We start from the raw sequence: 13,201 nt of genomic DNA, 5'->3' as shown, positions 1-13,201 counted from the left end.
ATAAATGAACAAAGACCCAATCAAGGTTTACAAGAGAAGTTAATGACAAGACGTTATTGATGAGAAATGAGAGTTCTCTAGAATAAACCTTTTATTATCAGATCTATCCAAATCTGTAAAAAAAATATACCTTTAGTACACGAGAGGCGAAAGATACCAAAGGGACATTCAAACTCGCAAGTCGAAAATAAAATTACAACGCCATGGCTAAAAAAAGAAAAAGACAAACAGACAAACAATAGTACACAAAACACAACATAGAAAACTAAAGACTGAGCAACACGAACCCCACCAAAAACTGGGGTGATCTCAGGAGCTTCGGAAGGGTAAGCAGATCCTGCTCCACATGTGGCACCCATCGTGTTGCTCATGTTAGTACAAACCCGATAATAAGTCTAATTCGGTAGGTCACATTCGGGGAAAAGTATACATATTTCAGTATACTTGAATTGTGTTTCTTGAATCAGTTTCATCAGGTAAACATTTCGGAGCAGCGAAGTCAGTAATACTGTCTGATGTAACAGTTAAAGGGGCATTAGCTACGAGTTAGATAAAAAAAAATTAAAAAAACGATTCGTTTTGTTTCAAGTATTGATAAAAGCAGAATTCTGAAATAATGTTTCGTTAAAAGCAGTTAGTTTAGCCCAAAAAAGTAACACTTCTAGGAAGACCAGTGGCGGTACCAAGAATGAAATGCGCGAGGCAAACGTTTGACAAAAAATAACCGTTCAAAAAAAGCGTTTCCAACACATTTGATTTTAGCAATCCACAAATAAAAGAGTCCTCAAATGTTTAGCTCCGAGTCATAATGGTTAGATAAAATGATAAGCAGTACTGATTCTCAATAATTCTTGGAAGTATCATGCTTCAGTAATAGCCGAAGAAGATAATTATAACCGTAAAACAATCATATTCCCAAGAACATCAAAAAGCCACCAACATTCTATATCGCTCCTCTAAAATTGTTCCAGAATTCAAAACGCATGTACTGTGTGTTGAAAGATTCTTGAATAAAATTATGATTTGAAAATGCAAATGTTGTATATTCTCAAATACACATAAAACTTGCTTTTGTAGTTTAAAAAAGACAAAATAAATTTTACGTAAGTTGCCTGTTTCAACCGATCCATGCATGACCTTCTACATTTTATATCCTGTTTCTTTACCCTGTTACACCAACTCAGCAAAAACAACTTTATCAAGTCAACCCCTACCATTAAACTAAATGTCTTCTGTGATATATACATACCTACCCATAGCTATAAACCTATCCATATTCTTACATTACAAAAACACATATGTACAAGAACAAATTTAGTAAATAAATTCTTCAAATTTCATTGACAAAATGATTTGAAACAAATACTTAATACCATCTCAAAGCAAAAAGAATAACAAAAAGTAGTATTTATATGTATTTTTGGTTACAATTGTAATTTACACAATGCCCCAAAACACCTACAAACGAAGAATTAAATGCAAAGTCCTACCTTCATGATTGTGACCGATCGTAAGACTGTCTTTGAATACATTTCTATCTCTATATCATCTGTTTGTCTGTGTCAAATACGTTGACTTAAAAATCCACTACTTGTCGACATTTACTCAAAAATGGCTTATCAATATGAACATTCTGAATAGAAAACTGAACCCGAGGACAACCTAAAAAAATATCTTCTTACTAGTATACAATAAGGTGTATTTAATGAAGATAGTTAGATGGGTTTCATTCAATAAGACCAATTCAAAGATTTAATTCTTAAAATATTTTGCGTGCTTGATTTAACGCACACTAAAACACATCTTTTGTTTGTCAACATTATTTTGGCCCATTTTTTTTATGCCTGATTAAAGAAGATTTTCGTTTGTCGAACAATTTTCGAATAAAGACATATTATTACTTATCATAATGATACTAAAATTGAGAACATATTTGCACGGCGGGTATGTTTAAAGGATTAAATAAGGTAATATTCCGTTATGTATGTTTTGTCAATAGATATATATAGGTTACGACCTTCATTGTAATTCTTCAATATAAGGTCAAATAATTTGTGAATGATATTATATCATACTACTTAAGCCAATCACGCTATGATATTAAGATAGCTGTGAGAACTTTACCATTTTATAATATATTATTATTCCTAAATAAACTTTGGTGCCGTTTTTTTGAAAATAAAGCAGTAAATTTAAAGGTCTTAATGTCCTCTACGAAAGACTGGATTAAAATAAAATCCAACTAAATCTTTGTCTATCGGAACTAAATTTCTGTGGCTCTTTTCATAAAAATATTACGACAAAAATTGATTATAGGTTATACTGAAATGTTTATGACTTAAGGGTACTTTTTCTCATATCATTTTTTGTGAATTGATCGCTGTCCTTTATTTCCTGGTGTGTAGTCTTTTATATGTAAGAAACTTCACAGTTCTAAAAATTTATCGGGAAATCAGTGACCGAGTGATTTGTTAAAGTTGTCCATCTACAGATGGTAAGTGATTCTCTCCGGGCACTCCCTCAACTACCTCAATCAATAAAAAACTGCGACCAATGATATAGCCAAGAGTGCTGAAAGTGACACTCCCAATCACTCAATCTGAAAATGTATTAATTGTGGTAAACCTACCGTACGAGTATGAACCCCCTAAGGAAAGGTTTGCCTTTTACGATTTTGACAAGGAAATCATGCCAATCGGGTTTCTTACAATCTATCATAATCATCTGTTAATAAATTAAGAAATTATTTAGAAAATAAGGTTCGCACTTTTTAGGCAAAGTTGATCTTAAAGTTAGGTAGATTTGGCTATTCTTTTTTGGGTCCTTTTTGATCACGTGTGTAGGTATTTTAACATACCGGGCTTTCAGCGTTTCGGGTGAAGGAGAACCCGGAAATGCGCTTCGGACACAACACATTTATAAGGTGTTATTTTCATTTTGGGAAGGGAAATGAATTTTCAAAAACAAACAAGACAGCTTGAGGATTTTGGTTATCAATTGACTCCCGCTTTCCCTGTGGTAATATCCCGCATCTACCAAGTTTTATGTTTATCTACCTCAGTAAGTTCGCTAGGCCAAGTTATATTAGACCTAAGCTACTGGATCTTTGGTACTGCTTAGTAGTCAAAATTGATAATGGGTAAATTTAGTAAGGGCTTTAATCAGTAAAAGGATGGGAGAACATAAGCTCTCAAGATAATAGGTCCCTTATATTATATGAACTTATCCATTTATTGGTTTGTTGCAGTGTTAATGCCATGCCATGGCGTTGTCAGTAATTTTTATTCCCCACCTTGGGGCATTATGTTTTTTCGGTTTGTGCGTCCGTCCGTTCGTCCGTTCGTTCGTCCGTCCGTCCGTTCGTCCGTCCATTTGTCCGTCTGTCCAACTTCAGGTTAAAGTTTTTGGTCAAGGTAGTTTTTGATGAAGTTGAAGTCCAATCAACTTGAAACTTAGTACACATGATTCCTATGATAAATTATGATCTTTCTAAGTGTAATGCCAAATTAGAGTTTTGACCCCAATTTCATGGTCCACTGAACATATAAAATGATATTGCGAGTGGGGCATCCGTGTTCTATGGACACATGCTTGTCTATTTATGAGTTTGAATGCCCCTTTGGTATCTTTCGCCTCTCTGTCATAAGGGAAGTTTGATATCACCCTGAAGTTAATGGGTTGGTTGCTTGTATAATTCTTAAATATCACATTCTCACAATATGATACATACATGTAACACATCGATTACTGAAAAAAAGGAAATCAACTTTTTTTTTTTTTTAAATCAATAGATATTTTGGCGGGAACATACTGACTCTGGATTTTTCTTTAAAATACACGAAGTATTTGCGTGTATAAATCGAAGAAATGCATATAAGTAATAACAAGAAGTTTGATAAATAATTTGCCAAATGTGTCTTTAAGTATCTCTTAAAATAAATCCCCTCCCCCACTCAACCCCCCCCCCCCCCCCCCAACCACTACCAAAAAATATGAAGCTTACTCCTTGAAATTTGTAATGTATTTCTAATAGAAATCCAATGACTAAGGAGTTTGAGTGCTATGAAAAAAATCTCTTAAACCAACAAGCGACAATTCATTGGTATATTTTTTTATATCCGAAACCTCCTTTTGGAGAACAATTTGGATGTAGAATGATATTTACTCACGGACTGATATTCTGTTCGTCGAGCTTCACACTTCTTTTTCCGGGCCTCACGTCTTTGTCGCTTCATTTCTCTGCGTAGTTTTCTTTCTTCTGCATTCTCATATTCAATTTTTCTAAGAACTGACAGCATAATTCTAAAAACGGGATCATCTTGATGTTGAACGTTTTTTCTTTTTCCTTGTTTTAATCTCAAAGCATTTAAAATTTGGACATAGTTCTTGACTTCTTCAATCTGTGATTCTCGTCGATGGACGAGAAATTGCTGATGTGCAGCCTCATTGTCGGCTTTGTCTTGCTCTACAGGCCTCCCAAGAAGTACAAATTTGGATTCCGGTGTGCGTTCTAATAACTTTCCTTGAAAATCTATCCCAAGCATAGACCTTCTCTTTTGTATAGCATTTTCCAAAACATCAACTTGCATACAAAACATCGTGTGGATTATCTACAATTGTGAGAACAACGTGTCAAATCCTTTCGACCATGTCGCTAACAAGCAATAGATTGTCTATGTGTAAAAAGGTGACAAGAAAATATATTTTTGTGGACAAAACAAAAGTAATACATTATTTATATGGATCACCTATAAACCAAGATTTGATGTTTTGTACATTCTTAAATTTTAACTTTGTTCAAAGGGATTAAACTCTTGCGGTTTTCTATACATTTAAGCATGTCAAATTTTGGGAGATGATTAATGCATTGGTCTTAACTTGAAATAAAAATGTAGTTGTTGAGTATAATTAACTGACTGTTTAATTCTTCGAAACAGATATGACACTTGTTTTTTGTATAAACACGCAAAATCTGTTAAAATCTTTCAAGAAACTGTTTGAAACAGTCTTTAAGCATTTATCATTTGGATATATGTTCAGTAACACGACATAATGGTATTCCAAGCTAATAATATTCACGTGAAGTTTCGATACAGTAGCAAGCGCTGATTCAGACGCCCCCTCTAAAAAAAAGAAAAAAATGTGATTTATAGGTAAAATTACAACTATTTTTTTGCCGAATATGGTCGCTTTACTCCTATTATCGGGAAACGCCCCCTCCTAACATCAAATCTGTGTAGTTACTTTGCCATAAGTTATGTCGGACTGAATTCTGGAAAATGCCGCCAGTGTGAAATAAAGAAAGGGGAAATTGCTTTGCCTTTGAGCCAATTGGCATTTCATTTGAGCCAAAAAAATCTTTTATTTGCGCCACAAATCTTATTTATTTGCGCCAAAATAATACATTTCATTTTAATACGCCAATAACGCATGTAAAAAATATGAATAATATATCTTTATCGAAAAGAGAATTTAAATAATAATGTTACAACATATGAAAGGAGTCCCAACGAAGAAGGAATTTACATTGCATAACCAGACCATTTCTGAATTAGAACGTAGAAGGGTGGTAGGAGCGGATGTCATCCAGAATTCCCGCTAAAATAAATCATTCTTTCCCGAGATCCCGAAAAAATAAACATTAATTCCCAAGTCCCTATAGGTGTAAATCCCGAATTCCCGAGAAAACAAAGGCCTAATCCCGACCCGAAAAAGGTCCTTCCGCCCCTCAACGTAGACAAAAAGTAAATGTCACTTACTTTGATATTGGGAAATGCCAATTGTAAGTATAAAGATAAAGAGATGTGGTATAATTGCCAATAGGGCAACACTCCACCAGAGACGAGATGACGTAGAAGTTAACCATTATAGGTCATCGTATGGCCTTCAACAAGGAGCAATACCCGTACCGCATAGTCAGCTATAAAAGGTCCCGAAATGACAAATTAAATCAATTTAAACGAGAAAACTAACGGCCTGATTTATGTACAAAGCAATGAATGAAAAACAAATATGATAATCAGCAACAAACGACAACCATTGAATAACAAGCTCCTAGATCTATTTCAAATCTTCCGAAAGTTGGAGAGTGTGGTCCAATCAACAAACTATATTAGCCAAGAATTCCTTTCTATATGACCAATGATTTATAGCCAAACCGAAATGTGTCGACTTATCTAAGACAAGGTTATCGCAGTTCATTCAGTGAAATATTTTTTACTTTATCCAGAGGATCCCTTCCCATTTTTTTCACCGTTATTTCTTTTCTCTTTCAACCTGTGCTTAAAGGGGCATTAGCTGTCAAATTCATGTTCACCGATTTGACTCCAATTCTCATATTCGATTTATAACATACTAAAACGTATATCCAAATTACAAAAAGTCTAAAATAAACAATTAACAATGCTATACTCGATAATATGTATCAACATATCCGGTGTATTTTTGTCAAGACGTCATCTAATTAAACATCAAGATGACCTCCGAAGACGGTCGACGATATAACCCGATATAAACATAAATATAAATATAAACAGATAGCGACCACGTGCAATTGGATACTTCTAGGTTTGTTTGATTTCATATTGCAGGTTAAAAAGTATGTTTATCATCGTTTTTACGTACTTGAGAATAATTTTTTGTGGATCGAATCAGTCAACCAAATGGTTCATCCTTGTTTCACTTTCAATGTTGACAGTCTTTTGCTTTTAATAGCTGAATACATGCGTAACCCATCTCCAGCTAATAGGTTAAATTGAAGGTCACATGAATACGGATCCAATGATGTTGAATTATTCACCTGCAAGTGAATAATTAATCAGCGATGTTTCTTAACTTATTTTGACAAAATTGAACCAAACTGGCCACGATATTTGTCAAACTTTTAATATAGAGAAAAGACAGTCCACACACACTACGGAGAAAACTAAATATTTAGCTATTAGAACCCCGCCGAAACCAGACTAGAACTTATGACTTCCGGAAAGATAAGCAAAAAGTCGCACTAACAGATGTCACAATCGTGGGGGAAAGTTTGGAATGGTTGCTACGACTTGTAAAACATACCCGTGCGGCCGTGTTCATTATGACTTACGATTGTTTGTTTTATGTTTTTATTCTTTGAAGCTGTTTTAATGTGAAAACAGTAACCGGTTTTTGGAATGAACACATGTATGGTTAATTATGGTACAAATTCGTTTTCTCAGGTTTCTCCCATTGATCTTGCGTTTTAAAATTTGTCGCATCAAACCCGGCTGTTGCCATTGACCTGACATTGTAAAGTTTGTCTCATTAAACTCGGCTTTTGACATTGACCTGACATTATAAAGTTTGTCTCATTAAACTTGTCCCTTAGTCTAAATGTTAATCAAGGAAACAACAATCAATCAATTAACACTGACTACATATACTTCTTCAAAAATCTTCCTTATAACAAACATTTAAAAATTTGACCTAAGACACGAATTGCTAAGGAAGATGACAAACGCATTTAAAAATATACTTTTAAAGATGGAATATAATACAAATTGTAAATGATATCATTTTCAGTACGATTTAAAAGAGATTGCAAATAAATAAATGGAGATCAGAGGTATAATTACAGTCATTTTATAGAACTGAAAGCTTTCATACTCAAGGAATGTTTCCAAAATAAATCAATGATGAAATTTGAAATAGTTCTACTTAACTTTATAGTTTAAACAAATTATCAATATCCAAGTTAAAAACTGAATAAATTATTGATAACAGAAGTGAATACTTACATTGTAATAGTTAAAATCACCTCTTATAACAAGGTCTCATATTCAGTGACATCTGAAAATGGACAGTAAAATAAGTGTCATTTATGGTACATTAGAAATATATTATAGTCTTGAAAGTGATAGTTTAATGTGAATGGAGAGATATCCCCGTTTGATCTGAAGTTTGTCCTAAAAATAAAATTCTCCCAAGTGTCGGATGACAGATATAAGTATTTTGTTATGTTTTATTGGTCAGTTTATTATCTATAAATAGATTGATAATAAAAATCATTTTAAGGTGGTACCCAACACCTTGACTAATATTAATTTGGCTCGTTTAATTTTCATAAAATTTTGACAAAATGTTTACTTTGACCCTTTGACAAAAAAATAAAAATTTCAAAAAATTTGAACCAACCACTTTATCAGAAAAATTTGATTGGTTATATAGCAGTGTGATAAACACTAATTTTGATCATTGAGAAGCTTAATATTTCCTTAACAATACAACGTAATTAAAACGTTTAGCTGATTTTTACAGAGTTATCTCCCTGTAGTGTTAGGTACCACCTTAATCATCACGAAAAAAATAAAATGTAAATGAATTTTGTCTTAATGTTATAGAAAGCAAAGAAAGATGAACGACATAAATTCTTACCACATATGTACATGTAGTCATTGCAAAAGTCATGTTTTTACACTGTGTACAAGATTATATATTTGCATCGAATTTTAAATATGATCCATGTGGCCATATGATTACAGGGGACCTCAACATCGTTCAAGATCGAAAAGTTATTAAAAGTGACGTTGCTTTGAAGGGCTTGACATTTTTGTAAATTAATACAAGGGAAAACTGATTCATTTATTTATATATCTATCTACTATTTTTTTCCCAAATAACGAATTACTCATTTTCTTTTACGGATTCATTATATTACAAAAATAACCAGAGAACCAAGAGGCTGAAAATAGACAAATCAACTTTACCTGAAATATTTGGTCAAGAAGGAGTATCCGAAAAAAGTCATTACTATTCTCGATAAATATTTCAACATAACGTTAACACCATATTAACAGAAAAGAAAAGAATCAAAGAAGAATATGTCATTGCTCACATTTTTATGAAGTAACTTCTCCCAGTGTACTGTACAATATATTCATAAATATTTCAATCAACGAAGGAAAACTTTTTAATGCTAGATGTAATTATAGATAATATACAAATAAAAATGTAACAATGAAAAGTCAATATTTTAACTTTAATGAAGCAGTGACAGTTAGTCTTACTTTAATGAGGTAATTTTAATTTGAAATATCAAACAATTACTATATTTTGTCCGGACTCGTACAATGCCTAACTATCCAATATTGATATAATTGTAATGGGACATTTGATTCAAATTGAAGTTAAATGTCCAATATTTTTTTAAGTACTAAACCTAAATAAACATCTAATTAATATTTTATTTTTTAAATATAGACAGAATAAATGACGAAAATAAAAAAAAAAAACAAAAAAAAAACCCAACTTTTTATCTTTGAAAGATCACAATATAATCATTAGATGGTTTTGGTTTCTCATTTTAAAGGTCTCTTTTTGTTATACAACTCCTCTAGTTTTTACACTTTTTTCGCTTTAACATTTTTGTTTTTTTATCATTCCAGATGAAGATGAATCAAGAAAGAGATTCGGACGCACCAAATTTATAAAAGTGACATTTATATTAATTATGAAACATTTGGTTTTTGGGATACATCTACCAAATATTTTTTTTTAAATGGTACTGAGTCTTGGACGCGAAAATATATTCTCCATTACAAAAAAAAAATAATGTTGGGTTGTTGTTTAATTAGGGTATACCCACATCTACTTTTGTTTATAATTAAAATTCAGAGAGTGCTGCCCCTAAAAATATATTATGTACATTTTGATATATGGTGTGTTTATACATGTAGGTCTGGCACTCGTGACCTTGAAAAGTTGACAAATTATTTTGATGGTGCATAGAGCACGATACAACAGCAGCTGAGTAGTCCATGTGGTAAAAAATAAGGACAAAATGCTATTGAGGTAGAAACGAGTTCAAGATGCAGTAGAAGAAATTATGATAACAGACCCTGTCAATGGGAAGGTACTACAATCATACTAGCAAGTATACAGACACCTTCAATTACGTCTTAACCATACTTTATTATATATGTCAAAATAAATAGTAACAATAAATTACTGAAGTCCTATATGTAATTTATCCAAAAAATAAATAGAAATAGAGCATCCCTCACAGGGAACGGACCATACGTGTGATGATTGGTTGTTTTAGCTTCCTTAACATCCAGTGGCAAATATTTATTGCATACGTAGGAATGGAACAAATTAACAATCAATACATTACGAAGGTTATGCGAGTTAGGTCGATCGGGGTGAAGGACGGAACATTGGACTGCTTAGAGAAAATTAGGGTTTGTTAGATGGGGACAGACATTTTAGACTCGTCAGAAAGTTTTACTTTATCAAGGGTTTACTTAGCACGGGAGAGGTCCAGGGTTGACATCATTTCTATTCTCAAGTCAACCATTGGGGAACTTAACATAGAAAATTCGAGTACAGTATATTAAAAACAAAATTTCATGCGAAAAATATCTTACAGTTAATAAAAACTGGGGTCGGTATACTCCTAAAAAATATGAACATACTGAAAAACGATTGAACATCCTGAATAGTCTTGTACAGATATTGGTTAAACAATGTACAACGAATTTTCTGTTGAAATGTTTATTTTTTGTTTCTTTCAGGATCTAACATACATTCGATGTCAATCATTAATGAACTATTATATATATCTTTTCTTTTAATCATCTGGCTCCCAGGTAATAACATTAACGATACCAGTTTTGCTGCACCATATATTTTAATGTTTAAAGAGTCACTGTGTGTATGTAAACCTATTACACGCCAAACCTCATGCTAAGTTTAAAGTATTTTAAATCTCAATTAATTAAATTTAATGATTTTATTCTCATTTTACGAGTAAATTTAAATAATTATGATGGAAGTTCGTGTTCTATTTCGAATAATGTTTACGTGCGAATGTTCTTGTTACTTTAAAAGACTACCAACGTTTATGTATTTCACCTAACGTTACCCTGGAAATTTTGTTATAAACAATGCCATAATTTCTGTTCCTTTGCAACAAATATTCTATACCCGCTATTCCGTTAGGAACAAATACTGTAATATTTGTTCCAATTGAAATGATATTCCAGAATATGTCTTCCATTAGGAATTAATATTATGAAGGAACTTTTATTTCATGACGAGTCCATTGATGACACCATAGAAGATGATACTTAAAATCAAACGTCAAATGTTCCCTGTATATAGACAATTTAGACAAACGTGAAAACTTACTTTATATACTAAATCAGTTTATTAAAAAAAATGTTTATGATATGAACACAGTTTATCATGAAGGTTGACATGCACTAGAAATGCAGATTGACGAGTGTATAAAACCTTATAACAACCTTTACCACATGGCATGTTCCAATTTACGATCATGTTTTTTTCTAAATAATTAGAAAATGAATGACAGGTTCTGAAACATTAACAGTAATTTACATCATAAATAACCGCGCACCTCGTTTGCATTCTAATTATTATCCTAGAAAGAACATGCCAAGTATATGAATAAATCCCGGAATCATTTTCTGGATGACCTGGTGAAACTTAATTTAGCTTTTTCAGCTTTTTAAAACTTTAAACATTTTAATATAATCTATGCTTTTAGATAAAATAAAAGAAGCTGCAGTAAATGAATTAATAAAAAAAGAAAAGAATAATTCGAACTCACCTTATTATATTGCTATTCGTCTCCGGGATCAATAACGCCAAAATTCACACGTTATTGACTCCTCTTTCTTGTGAAAGCCATAACAAACATCGCGGATATATTATCAATTTGTTATCACGTCTTTTAAATAGTTAAAATGTATATTCCGATTTAAAGTCTATTTGTAAACATGTTACATTGTTATTAGTCCTTATTCTTTATCAAATTTCATTTGATTATCGGGTTTGAAATTTCTTCAAAGAGTGGTAGGGGGTATCAACAAACTGAAAAAAAAATTACCAGTATAGTGAAATCTGAGCTTTATTCATGAATAGGTATTCGGGATTGCCCTTTCATAAAGACAATGGCTGATCATTAAGTGGAAAATACCCTGATCTCGGATCACCGGTGAAATCCGACAACCGCCAGGACATTTCAAACTATTATACATTCCTATTAATTAATTTTTTTTACTTATTGACAAATACAAGTAATTTTATCGTCGTGTATTTGGAAAAAAGTGTTCAAATATATATAAGTAAATTTATCATTAAATTTTTTATCATTAATGAAATCATTAATATTCATCACATGTACAATCATAGAGATAAAAAAAAATCATTTAGTTATTTTTAGAACTTATCAACTCGTTCATCTTCAGTCATGAGAAGAAACATGATACGCCGCAATCAAAATTAAAAGAAAACTTTGAATGAATGATTAATATATGGAATTTTCCGTTTACGCTAGGTTATTACACAAGACTTCCAAATCAGCTTAAGGCACTATCTGAGGGATAATAACCGGGTCAATATGTAAATCAATCTGTTCATTATTTACATTAGGCAAAGTCGACCTCATTTGGATTTTGCTATTCTTTTATTCCTTTTTTGGTCATATAGCTTTTAAAGTATTCTTTGACAATGAAATAAACATATTTTGACTTTCAAATGTTTAGTTTTATAAAGCGTTCCTGATGAAGGTAAATCCAGAATAGCGCTTCGGACACACACAATCTATCAATTGCTATTTTCTTATCCTGTACTAGGTCGATATCGCTGATAAAGGGCTGCAACATTTTGTAGTCACCTAGGTTATCATCAACGCAGTAGTAGGTGCTTCTGCACTGGCATGATTTATTACATACCTTTCCAAGATTGACCAAATGCCACCAGATCTGAACAGCTGGGTACGTTCTATCAACAATTGAAAACGTTTAATGGTTGATGTCATAGACACTAAGTGTTGAAAATGCATAGAGAGGATAGCCTGAATAAAAACTGTTTAGGCACATAATATCCATCACAGTGGAATAGAATGGCACTGGAGTTTATTTTCATCCCACAGGTTAATATTTCTGTCTATAAGTAGCTTTCATTTTTAAATTTTGTTTCGTGTTTTTTTATTTCTCGATTTGTAATTTTAATAAAACACGGTATAAAGAATACCCAAATCAATTTACTTTAGACTATAAGATAGATACAATAAAGAAAAAAAACAAAAATACAAATAAAACAACAATGAATAATAATACTGTTTCAAAGACCCCGCCTGTTCAAACCATAGACTTGAAAATAGGCCTCCGGTATTTGCTGCTTCTCCGTTTAGCATGTGGTTTTTAGGAGT

General features: G+C 32.2%; 1 protein-coding gene across 2 annotated transcripts in view; it reads right to left on the bottom strand.

Moving 5' to 3' along the window:
• Window positions 1-11,707, bottom strand: part of LOC127719758 (uncharacterized) — a 72,227-nt gene extending 60,520 nt beyond the window's left edge. Inside the window, exons 1-3 of one of the 2 annotated variants that reach the window (XM_052226006.1) lie at window positions 11,597-11,707; window positions 7,764-7,815; window positions 4,170-4,610 (exon numbers count right to left, since the gene is read on the bottom strand). In XM_052226006.1, the coding sequence (XP_052081966.1) occupies window positions 4,170-4,598 (429 nt within the window). In that variant the 5' untranslated portion in view covers window positions 4,599-4,610; window positions 7,764-7,815; window positions 11,597-11,707. Of the gene's footprint in view, window positions 1-1,490; window positions 1,606-4,169; window positions 4,611-7,763; window positions 7,816-11,596 lie in introns of those variants that run through there. The other variant, XM_052226007.1, reaches the window with a different exon arrangement.
• Between the last annotated feature and the right edge of the window lie 1,494 nt (window positions 11,708-13,201).

The sequence above is a fragment of the Mytilus californianus genome, unplaced genomic scaffold (genome assembly GCF_021869535.1).
Source record: "Mytilus californianus isolate M0D057914Y unplaced genomic scaffold, xbMytCali1.0.p SCAF_11, whole genome shotgun sequence".
In the NCBI taxonomy this organism is placed as follows: domain Eukaryota; kingdom Metazoa; phylum Mollusca; class Bivalvia; order Mytilida; family Mytilidae; genus Mytilus; species Mytilus californianus.
Note: the sequence above shows the minus strand (reverse complement) of the source record. Positions and strands in the feature narration are given on the sequence as shown.